The sequence below is a fragment of the Mesoplodon densirostris genome, chromosome 8, assembly GCF_025265405.1.
Source record: "Mesoplodon densirostris isolate mMesDen1 chromosome 8, mMesDen1 primary haplotype, whole genome shotgun sequence".
In the NCBI taxonomy this organism is placed as follows: Eukaryota; Metazoa; Chordata; class Mammalia; order Artiodactyla; family Ziphiidae; genus Mesoplodon; species Mesoplodon densirostris.
In genome coordinates this window covers 96,655,265-96,678,150 of record NC_082668.1, presented here as the reverse complement: position 1 = coordinate 96,678,150, position 22,886 = coordinate 96,655,265, and the positions used below count along the sequence as shown (strand labels likewise).

Below are 22,886 nucleotides of genomic sequence, written 5' to 3'. Positions count from 1 at the left end.
AATAATTCCTTTTCCACTATAGAGCCACCTTACTTTACCAAGGAATTTAAGCCCATTGAAGTGTTGAAGGAGTATGATGTCACGTTGCTGGCCGAGGTGGCAGGCACCCCTCCCTTTGAGATCACTTGGTTCAAAGACAACACAACACTGCGAAGTGGTAGAAAGTATAAAACCTTCATTCAGGATCAGCTGGTTAGCCTGCAGATCCTCAAGTTTGTAGCTGCGGACGTGGGTGAATACCAGTGTCGGGTGACCAACGAGGTGGGCAGCAGCACCTGCAGTGCCAAGGTGACTTTAAGAGGTTAGTGTCAGTTCTAATGACGGACCGGCTTTTCTGCGGTGTCAGTGAATTTTTTTTTTTAAGCCAGTTTTGCTGTAGAGCTGGTATTCATTGAGAATTCATTCTTCTACTAGAACCCCCAGCTTTTGTAAAGAAGATCGAGAGCACCAGCTCCCTTAGAGGAGGTACTGCTGCCTTCCAGGCTACTCTGAAGGGCTCCTTGCCAATCACGGTGACTTGGCTAAAAGACAACGATGAAATCACTGAAGATGATAACATAAGAATGACCTTTGAGAACAATGTGGCCAGTCTGTACCTCAGTGGCATTGAAATCAAGCATGATGGGAAATACGTCTGTCAGGCCAAAAATGATGCGGGAATACAGAGATGTTCCGCATTACTCTCAGTAAAAGGTTGGTTCAGAAAGTTTGCTGTGGGTTTTAGGAAAAAATGCAGATGTAAGCCTTTCAGCAGAGTGGTTCACAACCCACACCTATCCCTTTGTTTTCTACAGAACCTGCAACAATCATTGAGGAGGCTGTGTCTATAGATGTCACCCAAAGAGACCCAGCCACTTTGCAGGTTAAATTTTCAGGGACTAAGGAGATTACAGCCAAATGGTTTAAAGATGGCCAAGAACTGACCCTGGGCCAAAAATATAAAATCAGTGTCACTGACACGGTCTCTATACTGAAGATTATTTCTACAGAAAAGAGAGATAGTGGAGAATATACTTTTGAAGTCCAAAATGATGTCGGGAGGAGCAGCTGCAAGGCCAGCATTAATGTATTAGGTTGGTACAGCTTTTCTATGGAGAGAAACTGGGCATTTCTGTGCTCCTTCTTCTCTTGCAATTTTAGAGAAAATAAAAATTGGTAGATTGACCAACCATTTTTCTTTTCTTTTTCATTGCATAGATCTTATCATACCTCCCTCATTCACCAAAAGGCTGAAGAAAATGGACAGCATTAAAGGGTCTTTTATTGACTTGGAATGTATAGTGGCTGGGTCACATCCCATGAGCATCCAGTGGTTCAAAGACGACCAAGAAATAACAGCTAGTGAAAAATACAAATTCTCTTTTCATGACAATACTGCCTTCTTGGAAATCAGTCAGCTGGAAGGTACAGACAGTGGGACCTACACTTGTTCTGCCACTAATAAGGCAGGACACAACCAGTGCAGCGGCCATCTGACAGTCAAAGGTTGGCAATTTTTATCCCCGCCTCTCAAGAACTTATTCCTCTCTCATTTCTTAATTCTTACCTTGACTGATCATTCTAAAAGAAACCATTCCTTTCCCCTTTTGCTTCTTTTTCTTTCACCCCAGAACCCCCTTACTTCCTGGAAAAGCCACAGTCACAAGATGTCAATCCCAATACAAGGGTTCAATTAAAGGCGCTTGTGGGTGGCACTGCACCCATGACAATAAAATGGTTTAAAGATAACAAAGAGTTGCACTCGGGAGCAGCTCACTCAGTTTGGAAGGATGACACCTCCACCATTCTAGAGCTCTTTTCAGCCAAAGCTGCCGATGTGGGGACCTACATTTGCCAACTGAGCAACGATGTTGGCACAGCAACCAGTAAAGCCACCCTCTTTGTAAAAGGTCTGGTCTCTACATTTTTTCATTGTCTCGCTTGCCTAGATTTTCTTGGAGGGAGGGAAGAGGCTTAAGAAAATGATTCTCATTGGCCTTTGGCTTAAAAAATGTTCAATGTCACATGTTTTCCCCCATCTTTAGAACCTCCTCACTTCATTAAGAAGCCCAGCCCAGTCCTAGTGCTGAGGAACGGACAATCCACGACATTTGAATGCCAAATAACAGGCACTCCTGAAATCAGAGTTTCTTGGTATCTGGACGGGAATGAAATAACAGCCATTGAGAAACATGGCATTTCCTTCACTGATGGTTTAGCCACTTTCCAAATTTCTGGTGCCAGGGTAGAACACAGTGGGACTTATGTCTGTGAAGCTCGTAACGACGCTGGCACGGCAAGCTGCAGCATTGAGTTAAAAGTGAAAGGTTCGTTACTGCATCTTCTCTCCTTTCTGGCTGTGCTGCTGGCTAGTCCTCGGGTCTTCCTTTGTGTAAGCTGTTCTTTGTCTTCCTTTTGAATCTTTAGAACCTCCCACCGTTATCAGGGAGCTGAAACCCGTGGAAGTAGTCAAAGATAGTGACGTGGAGCTGGAGTGTGAAGTTATGGGAACATCTCCATTTGAAGTCACTTGGCTGAAGAATAACAAGGAAATTCGAAGCAGCAAAAAGTATACGCTGACTGACAGAGTGTCAGTGTTTAATCTCAATATCAACAAGTGTGACCCCTCAGACACTGGTGAATACCAGTGCATCGTATCCAACGAAGGCGGCAGCTGTTCTTGTAGTGCTAGAGTCTCTCTGAAAGGTCAGTTAGACACACAAGGAGCAGGCTACCTGATACAAATTCTGTCATGCTCTTTAACCTTGTATGATGGGTAGGAGTTCAAATATACCTCTTCTTTTCACACTGTCTACTTTAATCACAGAGCCACCCTCGTTCACCAAGAAGATAGAAAACGTCACTGCTGTTCTGAAAAGTTCTGCCACCTTTCAGAGCACTGTGGTGGGCTCTCCTCCCATTTTTATAACCTGGCTCAAGGATGATCAGATTCTGGATGAAGATGATAATATTCACATCTCCTTTGTGAACAATGTGGCCACAGTTCAAATCAGATCTGTGGATAATGGACACAGCGGGAGGTACACGTGTCAAGCCAAGAACGAGTCAGGAGTTGAGAGGTGTTATGCTTTCCTTTTAGTACAAGGTGTGTAAGCTAATCCCTTTCAAGAGTTAACCTGTGAAGACAATTTCACAAGCAGTTCCTTGGTTCCATGGAATTATTAATGCAACTCATCCACGTTTTCATTCTTACTACAGAACCCGCTCAGATCCTAGAGAAACCGAAGTCTGTTGATGTCACTGAAAAAGACCCAGTGACCTTGGAGTGTCTTGTGGCCGGAACGCCAGAACTCATAGTGAAGTGGTTTAAAGATGGGAAACAAATGGTGCCCAGTAGATATTTTTCAATGAGTTTTGAAAATAACGTGGCCAGCCTTAGGATTCAGTCAGTAATGAAGCAAGACAGCGGAGCGTATACTTTCAAGGTGGAAAATGACTTTGGAAGCAGTAGCTGTGACACCTACCTGAGAGTGCTAGGTTTGTATCTTGGCCCCAGTCAGCTTCCCTTATGTATATTTTTGTCCTTGGTAAACAAATGGCAACATATTAATGGATGTGTTTTTCTGTTTGCATTGGACAGATCAAAATATTCCTCCATCATTCACCAAAAAATTAAGCAAAATGGATAAAGTTCTAGGCTCTTCCATTCATATGGAGTGCAAGGTTTCTGGCTCACTTCCTATTAGTGCTCAGTGGTTTAAGGATGGAAAAGAAATAACTACAAGTGCAAAATACAGGCTCGTCTGTCATGAAAACACTGTGTCGCTGGACGTTAGTAATCTGGAATTAGAAGATACTGCAAATTACACATGCAAAGTCTCAAATGTAGCAGGGGGTGAGGCATGCAGTGGCATCTTAACTGTAAAAGGTTAGAATTTCTTTACCTCTTCCTGACCCTTCTCTGCGATTGCTTTTCAAGTATAACACTCTATGCTGGAGTCTTTTAAAAGTCTCCATAATTCTTTTTCTTTAAATACATATATATTGAGTTCAAGAAATAGTCAGTCATTACCTCTTTTCAGTAATGTTTTTTATATGTCCATAAAACTGTCAAAATAACCCAACAACAAGGAATTTAATTATATGTATTTCTCTTAAAATCTATAGAACCACCAAGTTTCCTAGTGAAACCTGAGCGACAACAAGCCATACCTGATTCTACAGTGGAATTTAAAGCTATACTAAAAGGGACACCACCGTTTAAAGTAAAGTGGTTTAAGGATGATGTGGAACTTGCCTCTGGACCTAAATATTTCATTGGCTTGGAAGGATCAACTACCTTCTTAAATCTCTATTCAGTGGATGCTTCCAAGACTGGACAATATACTTGCCAAGTTACCAACGATGTTGGTAGCGACTCTTGTACCACAGCGTTGCTTGTGACAGGTGTGCCAGTTTGATTGTTTTATGTTTCTGTCTGACCTGTGGCTCCTGTCCTTTCTGTAATCTTTTACAATATATGTACCCAGTCAAGAAAGTACCCTTCTTTCTAACACGGTACACGCTATTTGCCAGGCATTGTTCATGTTTTTCTCTTTCCTATGTAGTACCTAATTGAACTTTTGTTATTTATATCTGCTCTGTTCCCTCATAAATCTCCTCTTTTCTTTACTCTCTAGAACCACCAAAGTTTGCAAAGAAACTAGAAGCAACCAAAATAGTGAAAGCAGGTGACTCAGCACGACTTGAATGCAAGATAACTGGATCCCCAGACATCAGAGTTGTGTGGTACAGAAATGAACATGAACTCCCAGCCAGTGATAAATATAGAATGACTTTCATTGACTCAGTGGCCGTCATACAGATGAATAGTCTTGGTACTGAGGACAGTGGGGATTTCATTTGTGAGGCTCGGAACCCTGCTGGCAGCACAAGCTGCAGTACCAAGGTTATAGTAAAAGGTAGAAACCTCTTTCCTCTGTTCCTCATTACCTGAAACCCACCTTCTTCTCCCCGGGCTATCATAGCTCTTCATTCTTTTGCTATCATTTTTAGCTTCCATTTGAGATCATAGAACATTTTCCCAAACTAGTATCATTTCCATTTTTAGATGTTTTTTCTTCTTAAGATTTGCTTACATGTAGCCAATCACTCTGAGATATTTTTCTTGTTATTCCAATGCCGTAATTCTACTCACCTCAACACATTAGCCAAGCAGTTCAAATTTGATGTTTCCAAAATGCTCAAAAAAACAAAGTGGGCATTTTAAAATTAAATTTTGCCTTCAATCAACTTATAAATATATCATCATCCTCACTATAATCTTTATCTATCATTAAAAGCAAGGAATATTTACCATATATATACAAGGTTCAAGCAATACAGATTTTAACCTTACATTTACAACAGGACAATTATATATAATTTTCTCTCTCAAAAGTCAGTTCCTATTTTTTTAAATTATATCACTATACTTTGTTGCAAATAGTACTAGTACTTTCCAGAATTTTTTTCACAAAGTCCGAGTTTGTCATATTGTAAGGTGATTATTGCAAAAAACATTGGTTGACATGGAAGACTTAGAGCACAAATGTTGTGATAACTTCCAAGTGTCCCAATTGTAATGTGTATACAAAAAATTTCATCCCTGAAGTCAGGACTACATACCTCATGCAAATCATATTGATTCTTACACTTGGGTTTGGGGGTTTGTTTGGTTATTGTTTTGTTTTGCTTTACAGTTTTGTGTGTCAATCTTTATAGTCCCAGAAAAAGTAGTAAGGTGGAGTAGACAGAATGTTGAACTGCTCAGTAGGGTCACCTGAGGTCTAGCCCGGGTTCTTGGCCAGTGAAGCAGAGTGATTTTGTAAAGGCTGATGGCTTCTCTGAAGCTGTTACTCCTCAACACTAAAGTGATATGCTAGACCTATTATAGTATCTTGACTTATTCTTCCAATTTAAAAACAAAGAAATAAAAATATTCTATGAAGTTAAGTAACCCAATTCATGAGGAATTCTTGTTTTTTACAGAACCACCTGTTTTTAGCAGCTTACCTCCTGTGGTAGAAACCCTTAAAGATGCTGAAGTTAGTCTTGAATGTGAACTTCTGGGAACACCACCATTTGAGGTGGTTTGGTACAAAGATAAGCGACAACTCCGAAGTAGCAAGAAATACAAGATCGCATCCAAAAATTTCCATGCAAGTATTCACATTCTCAGTGTCAACACTTCAGATATTGGTGAATACCACTGCAAAGCACAGAATGAAGTAGGAAGTGATACTTGCATTTGTACTGTAAAATTAAAAGGTAAGCATCATTTCCTGCTCATGGCAGGAATGTGCAAAATGCTTATTTGTTTTCTCTCTTCTATTATCTTGACAATCTTTCCAACAATCTCCATCCATCTTTCCCTCTTCAGAACCACCAAGATTTGTCTCCAAACTAAACAGCCTCACGGTTGTAGCTGGTGAGCCCGCTGAGTTACAAGCATCTATAGAAGGCACCCAGCCTATTTCTGTCCAGTGGCTTAAAGAAAAGGAAGAAGTGATTAGAGAAAGTGAAAACATCAGAATTACATTTGTGGGAAATGTTGCAACTCTGCAGTTTGCAAAAGCAGAGCCAGCTAATGCTGGGAAGTATATCTGCCAAATCAAGAATGATGGTGGAATGAGGGAGAACATGGCCATGTTGACTGTTCTAGGTTGGTACAATATGGTGTGATAGGTCCTTGATACAAGGAGGTGCCAAACGCTGAGACGACTTACTAAGAGATACTGGTAGAACCTCCTGTTTTGAATTTCTAGAGCTATATCAGTCGTCACCTATTTCAAAGGTTTAGGGGAAAGGACCTTTCAAACACTCTTTTCTGTGTCCGTGAGCCTAACAAAAATGAGCCGTCTCTTTTATTATTTTCTCGATGGGTTAGGAGATGTAATCATGACTATCTTTTGTTGAAGCATGAAAAAATTGGGAGCCCAGCATATGCTACAAGGAAATTTTTTCCGAGAGTAATAGTTGTTAAAGCTGACCAGAACTCCAAAGATCAAAGTTTGATAGGCACGACTTGCACTTTCATCTTTGGGCATATTCATTTTCAAGTTTGCCATTGTTTGGATAACAACTTTCAAAAAACTGTCTTTAGCACCTTAAAGTAGAATAGAAATACTGAGTAATTCATAACAACATGTAGGCTTTGTTCTAGAGAGGGTCAAGTGCAAATCAATATATATCGACATTGATTTGTACATTGAATTGTTTTGGAAGTCAACTAATGCACCAACATATTTCTTAATAATAACTCGTATAATTTCATGACAGCGTGTAATTATGGAATCACATTTTAAGGTCTAGAGAAAGAGAGAGAGAGAGAGAGCCCTAAGATATCCCTATCATTGGAAGAAACAGTGTTAATGAATTTGATAGTAGAAACAAGGTAAAGGTAACAGGCTTTGACAGATGGCTATCACATTTTATTTCAGAGCCTGCGGTCATTGTCGAGAAGGCAGGTTCAATGACAGTGACTGCAGGAGAAACGTGCACTCTGGAGTGTAAGGTGGCTGGCACTCCTGAACTCTCAGTCGAATGGTACAAGGATGGAAAGCTGTTGACCAGCAGCCAAAAACACAAATTCAGCTTCTACAACAGAATCTCTTCCTTAAAGATTCTCTCTGTTGAAAAGCAAGATGCAGGCACATACACTTTCCAGGTTCAAAATAATGTCGGAAAAAGCAGCTGCACAGCTGTGGTTGATGTTTCAGGTTAGTTCAGATATGTTCTTCCCATCGCTTAAGGAAACTCCTTTCACACGCTTTCTTCTCTCAAGTGTCTTCTATTCTTTCAAACCACGAGTCTCTTGCCTCTCCTCCTGCAGACCAAATGGTTCCTCCCTCTTTCACACGAAGTCTGAAAGATACAGTTGGGGTGCTGGGTACATCTTGCATCTTGGAGTGCAAAGTAGCTGGATCATCGCCTATCTCTGTTGCCTGGTTTCATGAGAAAACCAAGATTGTCAGTGGAGCAAAGTACCAAACTACGTTTTCAGATAATGTCTGCGCGTTGCAGCTGAATTCTCTGGACTCATCGGACGTGGGCAATTACACATGCGTGGCTGCTAATGTCGCTGGGTCTGATGAATGCCGTGCTGTGTTGGCTGTACAAGGTCAGTGTTATACACTCACACCCTTTCCTATGAGTTCCTCTTTGGGTGCCTATCCAGGTTGACACACATTCAAAAGTGCTCTTCTTTTTGATTCAAAATTGCAACTAAATTCGATGCTTACAGGATCTTATCATTGACCTCCTTGTCTATGTAGAGCCACCCTCTTTTGTGAAGGAACCTGAACCTTTGGAAGTACTACCAGGCAAAAACATCACCTTCACAAGTGTCATTAGAGGAACACCTCCGTTCAAGGTTGGCTGGTTCAGAGGTGCCAGAGAACTGGTGAAAGGAGACAGATGTAACATCTATTTTGAAGACACTGTGGCAGAACTGGAATTATTTAATGTCGACATATCTCAGAGTGGGGAATATACCTGTGTGGTTTCTAACAATGCTGGCCAAACATCCTGCACTACCCGTCTCTTTGTAAAAGGTTTGCTCCAGTGCATTTGTGCTTCCTACTTTTTAAGGGACATCTTTGTTTGTGTTTTCACTGCGTTTAACTGCTGTGCTTTGTCACTCCCCAGAACCAGCTGTATTTGTGAAGAAATTAAGTGGTCAGTCTGTAGAACCAGGGAAGTCCATCATTCTGGAGAGCACCTACACTGGAACACTCCCCATTTCAGTTACCTGGAAAAAGGCTGGTGCGAACATTACACCATCTGAAAAATGCAACATAGTCACAACAGAGAAGACCTGCATCCTGGAAATTCTGAATAGCACAAAAGGAGATGCAGGACAGTATTCTTGTGAGATTGAAAACGAGGCAGGAAGGGATGTTTGTGAAGCTCTGGTATCTACATTAGGTGTGTTTCTTATTCTCAAATGATTGGCATTTGTCTAACATGAGGCATGGTTTGTGTGCTTTTCTTTAATTCCAGTTGCTGACTGTGAATCTTTCTTCTTTAGAACCACCTTATTTTGTTACGGAACTGAAGCCTCTGGAGGCATCAGTTGGAGATTCAGTTTCTTTACAATGCCAAGTTGCTGGGACACCAGAAGTTACAGTGTCTTGGTACAAAGGCGATACCAAGTTACGGTCAACTCCTGAATACAGGACCTATTTTACAAACAATGTGGCCACACTTGTTTTTAATAAAGTGAACATCAATGACAGTGGAGAGTACACATGTAAAGCAGAAAACAGTATAGGGACTGCTTCTTCTAAGACTGTCTTCAGAATTCAAGGTGATGATATTATTTTAGAAATTTAGAAGTTTCTTTTTTCCTTGTCTTCACTCTTATCTTTATGGGGAAATTTTTATTTCATCTGCTAACGCCTCAAGTATTACTTGTCTTCCGACAGAGCGCCAGCTCCCACCTTCCTTTGCAAGGCAATTAAAGGATATCGAACAAACTGTTGGGTTACCAGTTACCCTCACTTGTCGGCTGAATGGCTCTGCACCCATCCAAGTGTGCTGGTATAGAGATGGGGTACTTTTACGAGATGATGAAAATCTACAGACATCATTTGTAGATAATGTGGCAACTTTAAAAATTTTGCAAACAGACTTGAGTCACTCTGGCCAGTACTCCTGCTCAGCTTCTAATTCACTTGGAACAGCGTCTTCCAGTGCTAGACTGACAGCAAGAGGTTTGTTCCCATATTACTCTCTCTCTTTGCAAACCATGACTTCTTATTCATTGTCAAAGTAGAAATGGCCAATAAAAAAGAGAAAAACACCCACGTTGCCTTTTCTTCTCATCTTTCAGAACCTAAGAAATCTCCCTTCTTTGACATCAAGCCTGTGTCTATAGATGTTATTGCTGGGGAAAGTGCTGACTTTGAGTGTCATGTTACTGGTGCTCAACCAATGCGAATTACTTGGTCAAAAGATAACAAGGAAATCCGTCCTGGAGGAAACTACACAATTACATGTGTGGGAAACACTCCCCATTTGAGAATTCTTAAAGTAGGCAAAGGAGACTCTGGTCAATATACTTGCCAAGCAACCAACGATGTTGGCAAAGACATGTGCTCAGCTCAACTCAGTGTAAAAGGTATCTTCACATGGCGTTTACCAATATCGTTCTTTCCCATGTTGTGTAATTTTCTTTGAAAAGTTTCTTTAGTTTTTAAATGTTTGGGATAAAGTAACTGGATCATGTTGGAATTTGTATGTTAGTGGTGGAGGCAACATTCATCGAAGTTCTGTTTTCTGTTTATTTTGTTCTTTAAGTTAGTGTATCTCTAAGAGTAGTCTTATCAGAGGGTTGTTTAATTGAAATTTGTTAAATGTTGTTTCAACTCTCTCTTTTTTCACTCTTTCCTATTATATGGCATTCTGACTTACCATTTTGATCACATACCTCTATAATACATTAACTTACATGTTTTAGTTTCCGTATCCAAACTACAAAGATTAACTTGACAATTAAATTCTCTATTAAAAATATTAAAATTTATTTAATAGAAAAGATAATATATTTTAACACAAAATTCTCAGAAAGTACATATATTCTTACTAATAAACCAGATTAAAAATGTATTTATGGACTCTTCAGCTACAAACGTAAGCTGTTTTTTTCCTTTGACTTACTAGAACCTCCAAAGTTTGTTAAGAAATTAGAAGCTTCAAAAGTTGCAAAGCAGGGAGAATCCATCAAACTGGAATGTAAAATAAGCGGTTCCCCAGAAATCAAAGTTTTGTGGTTCCGAAATGACGGTGAACTTCATGAAAGTTGGAAATACAACATGTCATTCATGGATTCTGTGGCATCGCTCACCATCAATGAAGCCAGCACAGAGGACAGTGGGGACTATATCTGTGAAGCCCATAATGGTGTTGGGGACGCCAGCTGTAGCACAGCCCTGACGATCAAAGGTTAGACATGCTAAGCTGCTTTCTTTCTTCCTTCTCCTCTGATCTGGATTCTTTCTCAGCAATGTTCTGAGCTCCAAAATAAAAAGGCTAGTTAAGGGGATTTCCTTGCAATTCTTAAACTAGTTTTAATGACTAGTCATTTCTTATGTTAGTATACTGTCATATGGTCACACCAGGCACTCAACGATTTAGACTCTAAAATATGTTTTCCCTTTCATTAGGCAAATGCGCTCATTGCTTATCTTCTTTTCTTCTGGTAGCACCTCCTGTTTTCACCCAGAAGCCTTCTCCAGTAGGAGCCCTTAAAGGTTCTGATGTTATCTTCCAATGTGAAATTTCGGGAACCCCCCCATTTGAAGTGGTGTGGGTTAAAGATCGAAAGCAAGTTCGGAGCAGCAAGAAATTTAAAATCACTTCGAAAAATTTTGATACAAGTCTCCACATCCTTAATCTGGAAGCCGCCGATGTAGGAGAATATCACTGCAAAGCTGCTAATGAGGTGGGAAGTGACACGTGTGTTTGCACTGTCAAGTTCAAAGGTTTGTATCCATGGGCACAAAAATATTTATCTCTTGCTTTCATCTTTTCTTGCTTGACCAATAATGTGTGTGGCTGTGATTCTCATCTTTTCTCTCTAACCACATATTTCTTTCATTAGAACCCCCACGGTTTGTGAAGAAGCTAAGTGACACCTCAACCCTCGCTGGGGTTGCCGTTGAGTTGCAGGCCATAGTGGAAGGCTTCCAGCCCATTGCTGTCGTCTGGCTGAAAGATAAAGGTGACATCATCAGAGAGGGTGAAAACACTAGGATTTCATTCATTGATAATGTTGCAACACTCCAACTTGGGAGCCCAGAAGCATCTAACTCTGGAAAATATGTGTGCCAGATCAGAAACGATGCCGGAATGAGAGAGTGTTCAGCAGTCTTGACTGTCCTAGGTTAGTAACAAAGTACAGCCTGAGAAAAAAATCAGGTTGATTGACCCATGATCATTGCCTGCACCTATTACTCTTAGCCAATAATATACTGATTACACTCTTAGTTTGAAAGAAGACTTTGTGTTCAATGCAATATACTTCTTTCAGAACCAGCCAGAATCATAGAGAAACCAGAACCCATGACTGTCACTACTGGAAATCCTTTTGCATTAGAGTGTGCAGTGGCTGGGACACCAGAACTTTCAGCCAAGTGGTTCAAAGATGGGAAAGAATTATCTGCAGATAGCAAACATCACATCACGTTCATCAACAAAGTGGCTTCACTTAAAATTCCTTGTGCAGAAATGAGTGACAAGGGGTTATATAGCTTTGAAGTGAAAAACAGTGTTGGTAAAAGTAACTGCACTGTGTCTGTCCACGTTTCGGGTGAGTAGTGTGAGGTTTTTGTGAATATACCATTTTTCCTGGGGTAGAAAATAAGGCTTCTCTTTCAACGGAAAACTACCCTTCTCCACGTAGATCGAATTGTGCCTCCTTCCTTCATCCGCAAGTTGAAGGACACCAACGCCATCCTGGGGGCCTCGGCGGTTTTGGAGTGCAGAGTCTCCGGCTCCGCGCCCATCTCCGTGGGCTGGTTTCAGGATAGAAATGAGATCGTTAGTGGGCCTAAATGCCAGTCCAGCTTTTTGGAAAACGTCTGTACTTTGAATCTGAGCTTCTTGGAGCCCTCTGACACAGGCACATACACGTGCGTGGCCACCAACGTGGCTGGGTCAGACGAATGCTCGGCCGTCCTGACTGTCCAAGGTCAGTGCGCAGGGACCAGGCTGCTGCATGACTTAGTGTCTGCCTCACAGGGGATTTCTTTATTTTGTGTTCGTGTGTAGTCTTAATTCCCTTTTCTTCAAGGAGCAAAAGCACTACTCAATTGGATTTCTTTTTTCTCTTGATCTCTTCCACTCTTGGGGTATCTAGAACCACCATCTTTTGAACAAACCCCTGATTCTTTGGAAGTTCTTCCTGGAATGAGCCTCACATTCACCAGTGTCATTAGGGGCACCCCGCCTTTCAAGGTCAAATGGTTTAAAGGCAACAGGGAACTGGTGTCAGGGGAGTCATGCAGCATCTCTCTGGAAGATTTTGTCACAGAACTGGAATTGTTTGAGGTGGAGCCATTGCAAAGCGGGGACTATTCTTGCCTCGTGGCTAATGACGCTGGCAGTGCTTCCTGTACCACGCATCTTTTTGTGAAAGGTTTGCTCTTTTCTCCAAAACGTAAATCTTTAGCATTCTTTTCTTATTCTTTATTTGAAGATACCACTTCTGCCCTGCTGTTTTCTCCTTATAGAACCAGCCACCTTTGTGAAAAGATTGGCTGATTTCAGCGCCGAGAAAGGAAACCCCATCGTTCTCGAGGCCACATTTACCGGCACACCTCCCATCTCGGTGAGCTGGATGAAGAATGAGTTCCCCCTTACACAATCTCCAAACTGCAGCATTACCATGACAGAAAAATCTACGATCCTCGAAATTCTTGATAGCACAATAGAGGATTATGCACAATACAGTTGCCTCATAGAAAATGAGGCCGGTCAAGATATTTGTGAAGCACTGGTATCTGTCTTAGGTGTGTTGACAGTTACCTCTTCTTATTGCTCTCTTTTCTTTCTTTTAAAACATCCTCTTTTAGCTAGTATGATTGATTGATTACCATCCTTTCTACCTCAGAACCACCTTATTTTATTGAGCCTCTGGAACACATGGAAGCAGCCGTCGGAGAACCTGTAACTTTGCAGTGTAAAGTGGATGGAACCCCAGAAATTAGAATTTCTTGGTATAAAGAACACACAAAGCTACGATGGGCTCCTGCGTATAATATGCAATTCAGAAATAATGTTGCCTCCTTAGTAATCAACAAAGTGGATCCCAGTGACATGGGAGAATACACGTGCAAGGCCGAAAACAGTGTGGGGACAGTGGCTTCCTCAGCTGTGCTCGCTATCAAAGGTGATGATGGTTCTCCTAACAAGTCTTGCTGTGTGTTGACAGATCCACTTTCTTAAAAATGTCACAATGTTAATGGGTTGAATTATGCTGTGGGTGTTTTCTCTCTTGTAAATAAGGATTGTCTGTGACTCCCTTCCAGAGCGCAAACTTCCACCTTCCTTTGCAAGAAAACTGAAGGATGTTCAGGAGACCCTTGGCTTCCCAGTTGCGTTTGAATGTCGCATCAATGGTTCAGAACCTCTTCAAGTGTCTTGGTACAAAGATGGGGTACTTTTGAAAGATGATGCTAATTTGCAAACATCTTTTGTTCATAATGTAGCAACTCTTCAGATTTTGCAAACTGACCAGAGCCATGTTGGTCAGTACAATTGCTCGGCTTCTAATCCTCTTGGGACAGCTTCATCCAGTGCAAAGCTCTTCCTCTTAGGTGGGTAGCTGATCACATTACCCTCTTCATCATAAAGCAGTTTCACTGCTCCAGGCCACCAAAGGTCTGGTGCCACTTAGTTTCTGCTCCACGTCTGGGAGCATGAAAACTGAAGTCACCATGTTGGTCTTCGTTCTTTTCAGACCATGAAGTACCTCCTTTCTTTGATCTAAAGCCTGTGTCAGTAGATCTTGCTCTTGGAGAAAGTGGTTCTTTTAAATGTCACATAACTGGGACTGCACCAATCAAGATCACTTGGGCCAAAGATAACCGAGAGATTCGCCCTGGAGGCAACTACAAGATGACTTTGGTTGAAAATACTGCCACTCTGACGGTTCTCAAAGTAGGCAAAGGTGATGCTGGGCAATACACCTGCTATGCAAGCAACGTCGCTGGAAAAGACTCTTGTTCTGCTCGTCTGGGTGTACAAGGTACTTGTTCAAGCGAAGTAGTAAGGTCTTATTTCAACGTCTGAAAATATAGGAGAAAGCGTGTGCTTGAAAGATACGTTTAGGACTGTGGTCTAGGAGTTGGAAGTGATTGAATAGATCCAGGGTCTTCTAAGTGGGAGCAAGTTTTTTATAATGTTTATTTAAAAGAATATAAAACTGGTCAAACATAGACTGAAGGTCCACTTTCAAAGGCTGAAAACAGAGACTAGAGGGAGAGTGAACAAAAATTTTTCATGGAATTGCAAGAAAATCCAAGTTTGAAAGAAATTATCTTAGGACAATAAAAGGAAGTTGTCTCAAATGACTTACTTTCCACATTAGTTTATAAATTAATGGATTTTGTTCCTCGAGGGGCTAGCAGAGCCCCAAACTATCAAGCCCTTCAAGAAGAGTCAGATTGTGTCAACTTCTTTTCCTCTACTAGCCCCACTTAAATAACAGTGGAAGCCAGGGGACTGGGGAGTACATCAATATCTTACATCGTGGAAGGCAACCATGTCTCTCTGTAGCGTGTTCAAGGCTGCTGTGGTCAGAAATCAAACATTTAACTCAATGAGCTGCTGGTCTAACCCATGAGAGCATTTTTAAGGGTTTTTCTGGTGATAGTTTATAAATAACTTCAAATTAAAACAGAGTTAGATTTAGCAGCCCACGTGCTCTGTGATACATTGCTAATTATTTTTATCTCCCTAAACTTGAATTTTTTGATTCAGTTAATGAAGAAAGCGGTTGCTCTCCCCACTTCAAAGGGATATTATGAAGGTTGAAGAAATATCTATTTAAGGCCCATAAGAGAAAATGGCACTTTAAAATGTTAAGATATCTGACCCAATTTTGCTACTCTGACTCTTCATGGTACATAACTGATATCTTTGCAGCCACAGGAAATAGACTGTCCTGCACTGGTTCACGTACAAGAAAGTAATCAAACTCTCTCAATCCCTGTAAACCATAGTGTGATTTCACCAACAGATACACACTCTGACTATGATCTTGCACAAAGTGATTCTTTTGCTGGTAGGAGGATGGCACAAAAGGGATTAATGTCTCTTCCTCTTTCCTTTTGCAATAATATTTGATGTGGGTGCTTACAAAAATAAATATATTTTATAGGAATTTTCTAGTTAAGTCTCACCTAACTATTCTTCTTTGAACTGCAGCAAATAAATTTGTTTTCCAGAGCTAAAGACCTCTCTGTTTGATTTTTCACTTCATCCTGAATTATACATGTCTTCCCATCTCTTCCCTTGTGTTTTCTGTCTTGCTTCCATAGAACCCCCCAGGTTCATTAAGAAGCTAGAACCTTCAAGAATCGTGAAACAAGATGAATCTACAAGATATGAATGTAAAGTAGGAGGGTCTCCAGAAATCAAAATTTTATGGTATAAGGACGAGACTGAAATTCAAGAGAGCAGTAAATTCAGAATGTCATTCCTTGACTCGGTGGTGGTATTGGAAATGCACGCTCTCAGTGTGGAAGACAGCGGAGACTACACATGCGAGGCCCACAATGCAGCAGGCAGAGCAAGCAGCAGCACCTCCTTAAAAGTTAAAGGTCAGCTCCTACCCTTCTTTCATGTTTTTCACGTTAGCTTCCTCCTCGCTGTCCTCTCAATTCCCTGTTTGACTCTCCGTCGAGGTTCTAAACATTTTAAAGGACACAATAGAAAATCGAGTGTGATGTTCTCTCTCTATGGTGGAATGGAAAACTGATTCTTATTTGTAACTACATAGTTACAGAACACATCCTAATTTTCCTTTTTTCCTAATTTTAGCACCACCCGTTTTCCGCAAAAAGCCTCATCCCGTTGAGACACTGGAAGGAGCTGATGTTCACCTTGAATGTGAGCTTCAGGGCACCCCCCCATTTCAAGTTTCTTGGCATAAAGACAAGAGAGAACTTAGGAGTGGCAAGAAGTACAAGATAATGTCTGAGAACTTCCTGACGAGTATTCACATCCTGAACGTCAGTGCTGCAGACATTGGGGAATATCAGTGTAAAGCCACGAACGACGTGGGGGTTGACACCTGTGTTGGTTCCATCACTCTGAAAGGTTAGAGTGACTCCATCCTCTTCTGCGTACAGTTCTCCTTCTAACTTTAATACCCTGTTGGCCCCTCAGCTCTTGCCCCATCCTTTACCACTAGCTGTCTTGTACTTTTCCCCTCTCTCCTTTCTAAATCCTTTTATATTTAGTGCGCATCCCATTTCTAAATCCTACTAATTACCCTTTTAGACAATTTTCCCCGTAGGTCTTGGCTGGATTTAGAAAGCTAGAGAGGCCAAGATGTTCGACTCTTTCTGCTTAGTACAAACTCTAATGCATCTCTGCTCCCATTCACCAAAAATGCCTCTTCTTTAAGAAATAGAAACAACACATGAGCACCAGTTTGATTCCTAGCATTCATAGCTTTGAGGGAAATACTCATAGCCCCACACATTTGAAATCCCTGATTTTGCCTCTTTTTCCTCAGCACCACCAAGATTTGTGAAGAAGCCCAGTGACATTTCTGCCATCGTTGGTGAAGAAGTGCAGCTTCAGGCTGCTATTGAAGGCACTGAGCCCATTTCCGTGGTGTGGTTCAAAGACAAGGGGGAGATGGTCAGAGAAAGTGACAACATACGGATCTCTTATTCAGAAAACATTGCAACCCTACAGTTTTCAAGAGCAGAAACAGCCAATGCCGGGAAATACACCTGTCAGATCAAAAACGATGCTGGAATGCAAGAGTGCTTCGCCACGGTGTCCATCCTCGGTTAGTGCAGATAGAATGTCATCATGAATAGAAGGCACACACTTACCAGTACTCGTGTCTTCTTTAGTTTTTCAATGTGATTTTAACATTTGAACACAATTTACATCTCATTTCAGAGCCTGCAGCAATTGTCGAAAAGCCAAAATCCATAAAAGTGACCACGGGAGACACCTGTACCTTGGAGTGCATGGTCACTGGCACACCCGAACTCACTACTAAGTGGTTTAAGGATGCAAAAGAGCTGACAAGTGATAACAAATACAAAATAAGCTTCTTCAACAAACTATCTGGCCTTAAGATTATTAACGTGGCCCCCAGTGACAGTGGAGTGTACAGTTTTGAGGTGCAAAACCCTGTGGGCAAAGACAGCTGCACAGCCTCTGTTCATGTTTCAGGTTGGTTGGTTGGGCTTTTGTTTCAATGTTATGATAGTATAGTTCCTGGTTTACATACGTGTGTATGAGAAACTCCACATTCTACAGCATGACATGAGTCTGACATCCTCTGAATCAGCAAAATCAGAGGTAGTAGACCTATAGAGTTAGAAGAAAACCAAGTCCAAAAGTTCTATCCCTTCCTTTTGGAGGAATTTCCATAATTCAGGGTGGTAGGAGTAACACTTAATCCCTGGATGAGGAATAAGGATATGTGGTCTTCTACTGTCACTTATGCTGGAGTGATTCTCCACATAATGATTCACAGCAAAGAGAGACCAAAATTCCTAATAAGTCAACTAGCACATCTTGTCCACTGATTCTCAAGGCTTTCCACGGTGTGACCCCACTGGGAACTCTGTGATATCCTCACAGAAGGGCCAAATGGATCTAGGCATATTCCATCAAAAAGACAAGAATTCTCTCTTCAAATCATTTTATAACTGATGTCCTTGTTTGTTTGATTTTTGTCACATTCAGACCGAACTGTTCCTCCTTCGTTCACAAGAAAATTGAAAGAGACAAATGGTCTGTCTGGTTCCTCAGTGGTAATGGAGTGTAAAGTCTATGGATCACCTCCAATCTCCGTCTCCTGGTTCCATGAAGGAAACGAGATCAGCAGTGGGAGGAAGTACCAGACCACCCTGACGGATAACACTTGTGCCTTAACTGTGAACATGCTGGAAGAATCGGATGCCGGCGACTACACATGTATAGCTACTAATGTGGCTGGTTCTGATGAGTGCAGTGCTCCTTTGACTGTGAGAGGTCAGCTAAAAATAACAGCAAAATAGAATTGCATTTCATTATTTATTCAACATTTTTGTCATCAAAATTCAAAAGTAGTAAACTTTTTCCGGTATGTGCTTTTTCGTTTAGAACCACCATCTTTTGTTCAGAAACCTGATCCCATGGATGTTTTAACTGGAGCAAATGTAACTTTCACAAGCCTTGTAAAAGGAACACCCCCGTTCAGTGTCAGCTGGTTCAAGGGTAGCAGTGAACTAGTACCAGGGGACAGATGTAATGTGTCTTTCGAGGATTCAGTTGCTGAACTGGAGCTGTTTGATGTAGATACATCACAAAGTGGAGAATATACCTGCATCGTTAGTAATGAAGCTGGCAAAGCTTCTTGTACAACACATCTCTATGTAAAAGGTTTGTTTGACTGCCATTCTGCATTTTTACAATTAATGTACATGAAGTAATAGGTGTGCCTGTATCTGTGTGTGTATGTGCTTTATTTCATGTTTTTCAATTTGCCTGCTACAGCCCCAGCCAAATTTGTGAAGAAACTCAATGATTACAGCCTAGAGAAAGGAAAACCCCTGATCCTAGAGGGCACATATACTGGAACTCTTCCCATTTCAGTTACATGGAAGAAAAATGGCACAAATATAACTCCTTCTCAGAGGTGTAATATAACCACAACTGAAAAATCTGCAATCCTGGAAATTCCAAGCAGCACAGTGGAGGATTCAGGACAGTACAACTGCTACATTGAAAATGCTGCCGGGAAAGACTCCTGTTCAGCACAAATCCTGATACTAGGTTTGTTATGATTGCACATTCGTATCTTTATATACAAATAACCATCCTGGCATGTCTCCTTCATGACTGGTTATCTCTCTTGGCTGCAGAACCACCATATTTTGTCAAGCAGTTGGAGCCTGTGAAGGTGACCATTGGAGATTCTGCCTCTTTGCAATGCCAACTTGCTGGGACCCCTGAAATTGGGGTGTCCTGGTATAAAGGAGATACAAAATTGAGACCCACGACTGCCTACAAAATGCATTTTAGGAACAATGTTGCTACACTGGTTTTCAACCAGGTTGATAGTAATGACAGTGGAGAATATATCTGCAGGGCTGAAAACAGTGTGGGAGAGGTTTCTTCATCAACTTTCCTGACTGTTCAAGGTGATTGCAATATTTTTTAAGTGAATGAATGTGTTTCTTTTGAACAAGATTTAAAATATCTGGCGAGGGTCTTCTTTTTAGGAAAATCTTTCCAAATGCAAAACTTTCTGCTTAAGTAGTTCTGCCTACAGATTAGCAGTTGATCTTTTTTGATCGCCTTAACAGAGAGAGATAAAATGACTAAATCTTCAGTTGGAAGGATCATGTCATCATTTGTCTCTATAATTAAATCTTTCAGAAAAATGAGTAACTGTATTTTTAAAAATTCCACCCATGGGTGTCTCATGCACATTGCTAGAAAGCAGTCTTAAAAAGTAAGAAAATCTGCTACATGCCGGAGACGTACCTTAAGCCAATCAGTTTCTCTGTTGGCTTACATATTTTTACACCTAGCATGTGTCAGCGTGGCATCAAAGTAAAACTTTTGCTCCAAAAATTTACCTGCTTTTCTTTGAGTCCAAGTTAATTCAAGATATGGGAATACCTCCTGATATTTTTGTAGGACTCCCATTATTTATATAACAATAATTGTGAGAAGAATGTTCAGTAAATTCGAAATGTCCAGAAGTATTCATTACTTTAATTCCATTCCTACAGAGGAAAAACTCCCACCGTCGTTTTCTCGACAGTTGAGAGATGTTCAAGAAACGGTCGGGCTGCCAGTTGTTTTCGAGTGTGCTGTCAGTGGATCAGAACCTATCTCGGTGTCTTGGTTTAAAGATGGCAAGCCATTGAAAGACGGCCCCAACGTACAAACATCATTTTTAGATAATGTAGCCACTCTCAATATTTTTCAAACAGATCGGAGTTTTGCAGGCCAGTATTCTTGCACAGCTACAAATCCTATAGGTTCTGCTTCTTCCAGTGCCAGACTCATTCTCACAGGTGTGTGGATTCTTAAATTTCTATTTCTGTAATTAAAATTTTTATAACCAAATTTGATATTAGGGGAGGATGACTTGTGTGAACTGGGATGGTCAGGTATGGAGCCTGAAACCTTGTCTTTCTGCTCTCCTCTCAGAGGGGAAGAACCCACCCTTCTTTGACATCCCTCTTGCCCCTGTGGATGCTGTGGTGGGAGACAGTGCGGACTTTGAGTGCCATGTGACTGGGACACAACCAATAAAGGTCACCTGGGCCAAAGACAACAGAGAGATCCAAAGTGGTGGAAACTATCAGATTAGTTATCTGGAAAACAGTGCCCACCTGACAATCCTAAAAGTAGACAAAGGAGACTCTGGACAGTATATGTGCTATGCTGTCAATGAAGTGGGAGAGGACTCCTGCGTGGCTCAGCTCAATATAAAAGGTATCTTTGTATATCACATCCTAAGGGTGTGGTTTTATTAGGACAGATAAAATTTAGCACATTTTTAAACCACTGACATAAAAGTGTTTCAGAAGAAATAAGTTTCTCTAAAGAAAAGGTGATCTTTTAAAATCTGTATTTCTGTAAGTTTTTATATATCCTACATAACCCCAAGACCACTCCTTCCCCCCCTTTTTTCTTTTTTTTTTAACAAATATCTGGTTCTGTAAATGACCATAAGTTATTCTTATCATCCATCCCATAAATCAGAGAGCAGTTTAAAATAAGCTTGTGAAAATAAAGAAAAAAACCCCACAACACTGTAAATCAACTATATGCCAATGTAAAATTTAAAAATTGTTTTAATTTAAAAATAAGCTTATGGAAGGAGGCGAAAATGTTTAGGAACATTACACTGATATGCTGTATTCAGTTGGTCAGCATTGACTTTGAACTTAAAATATGACCTTTATTGAAAAGCCTCCTATTAGTAACCTACTTCTGGATTCCACTTCATATATCCTTGAACTTTCTTACAGAGCGGCTAATTCCACCAAGTTTCACTAAAAAACTCTCAGAGACAGTGGAAGAAACAGAAAGGAACTCTTTCAAACTCGAGGGCCATGTTGCTGGTTCCCAGCCTATTTCTGTCGCTTGGTACAAAAATAACATAGAGATCCATCCAACGTCTAACTGTGAAATCACATTCAAGAACAACACACTTCTGCTGCACGTCAAGAAGGCAGGCATGGACGACGCTGGTTTGTACACGTGCAAAGTGTCGAATGATGCAGGCTCTGCTCTGTGTACATCTTCAGTCGTCATCAAAGGTAAGTCACCTTCAGAGCCCCTGGCATGATGTGTTTTTCTTTACTGCCTATTAGACAGCCATGTGTGTTTCTTCTGACATCTCGACCAAGTAAGTTATAACAGATATGAATATATATTATTTAATTGGCTTGCCACAATTCCACATATGCTTACTAAAAATATATATATTAGTTGTAATTTAAGTACGTGGCCCAGGAAAGTAGGTGTCATATAATAAATGGACTATACCTTAGCTTGTAAATCACATCTCGAAATTCTCTCAGGTAGTTAGAAGTCTAAGTCTACTTTGAAATTCATACATAAGTGACATATAAATTTTTATGAGGCACAATTGTTTTGAAATTTTTTAAAATTTTCATCATTGAATATTGCATTACCTTTGCTTATTATGAGTTCTATCACATTCTGAAACATTCTCTTTTCTAAGGATATTTCTAAAGGATTATTTTCTGACATATATTGCCCAAAGCTTTTAGCCTGTAAATGAATATTAACCTCATACAAAAGGGTAAAATTTGCTCAGAAAGAAAAAAAATGGGTGGAAAGATGTTGCATATCATTATGAATACACAGTCATAGCTTGAGGCGAAGAAATAGACTGTATTGTTTAAGGAGATCTTCTCAATCTGATCCTCTAACCATAATGGCTTCATCCATATAACTTTTTTTGCTTTTTTTTTTTTCTTAACATCTTTATTGGGGTATAATTGCTTTACAATGGTGTGTTAGTTTCTGCTGTATAACAAAGTGAATCAGCTATACACATATATATATCCCCATTATCTCCTCCCTCTTATGTCTCCCTCCCACCCTCCCTATCCCAACCCTCTAGGTGGTCACAAAGCACTGAGCTGATCTCCCTGTGCTATGTAGCTGCTTCCCAC

General features: G+C 40.7%; 1 protein-coding gene across 5 annotated transcripts in view; it reads left to right on the top strand.

Moving 5' to 3' along the window:
* Positions 1-22,886, top strand: part of TTN (titin) — a 283,231-nt gene that overhangs the window by 79,601 nt on the left and 180,744 nt on the right. For 2 of the 5 annotated variants that reach the window (XM_060105900.1, XM_060105899.1), the window contains 42 exons: positions 23-301; positions 415-693; positions 795-1,073; positions 1,198-1,485; positions 1,611-1,889; positions 2,025-2,306; positions 2,407-2,685; positions 2,807-3,085; positions 3,199-3,477; positions 3,581-3,868; positions 4,108-4,386; positions 4,620-4,901; positions 5,971-6,249; positions 6,362-6,643; positions 7,422-7,700; positions 7,814-8,101; positions 8,256-8,534; positions 8,629-8,907; positions 9,011-9,289; positions 9,408-9,695; positions 9,815-10,102; positions 10,645-10,926; positions 11,187-11,465; positions 11,585-11,866; positions 12,014-12,292; positions 12,386-12,673; positions 12,842-13,120; positions 13,215-13,493; positions 13,595-13,873; positions 14,013-14,300; positions 14,444-14,731; positions 16,026-16,307; positions 16,528-16,806; positions 17,228-17,509; positions 17,626-17,904; positions 18,424-18,711; positions 18,823-19,101; positions 19,216-19,494; positions 19,584-19,862; positions 20,460-20,747; positions 20,884-21,171; positions 21,711-22,001. The exons of the other annotated variants lie outside the window; for them this stretch is intronic. In XM_060105900.1, coding sequence (XP_059961883.1) covers positions 23-301; positions 415-693; positions 795-1,073; positions 1,198-1,485; positions 1,611-1,889; positions 2,025-2,306; positions 2,407-2,685; positions 2,807-3,085; positions 3,199-3,477; positions 3,581-3,868; positions 4,108-4,386; positions 4,620-4,901; positions 5,971-6,249; positions 6,362-6,643; positions 7,422-7,700; positions 7,814-8,101; positions 8,256-8,534; positions 8,629-8,907; positions 9,011-9,289; positions 9,408-9,695; positions 9,815-10,102; positions 10,645-10,926; positions 11,187-11,465; positions 11,585-11,866; positions 12,014-12,292; positions 12,386-12,673; positions 12,842-13,120; positions 13,215-13,493; positions 13,595-13,873; positions 14,013-14,300; positions 14,444-14,731; positions 16,026-16,307; positions 16,528-16,806; positions 17,228-17,509; positions 17,626-17,904; positions 18,424-18,711; positions 18,823-19,101; positions 19,216-19,494; positions 19,584-19,862; positions 20,460-20,747; positions 20,884-21,171; positions 21,711-22,001 — 11,850 coding nt within the window. The remainder of the gene's footprint in view (positions 1-22; positions 302-414; positions 694-794; positions 1,074-1,197; positions 1,486-1,610; positions 1,890-2,024; positions 2,307-2,406; positions 2,686-2,806; positions 3,086-3,198; positions 3,478-3,580; positions 3,869-4,107; positions 4,387-4,619; positions 4,902-5,970; positions 6,250-6,361; positions 6,644-7,421; positions 7,701-7,813; positions 8,102-8,255; positions 8,535-8,628; positions 8,908-9,010; positions 9,290-9,407; positions 9,696-9,814; positions 10,103-10,644; positions 10,927-11,186; positions 11,466-11,584; positions 11,867-12,013; positions 12,293-12,385; positions 12,674-12,841; positions 13,121-13,214; positions 13,494-13,594; positions 13,874-14,012; positions 14,301-14,443; positions 14,732-16,025; positions 16,308-16,527; positions 16,807-17,227; positions 17,510-17,625; positions 17,905-18,423; positions 18,712-18,822; positions 19,102-19,215; positions 19,495-19,583; positions 19,863-20,459; positions 20,748-20,883; positions 21,172-21,710; positions 22,002-22,886) is intronic. 5 annotated transcript variants of the gene reach the window in all.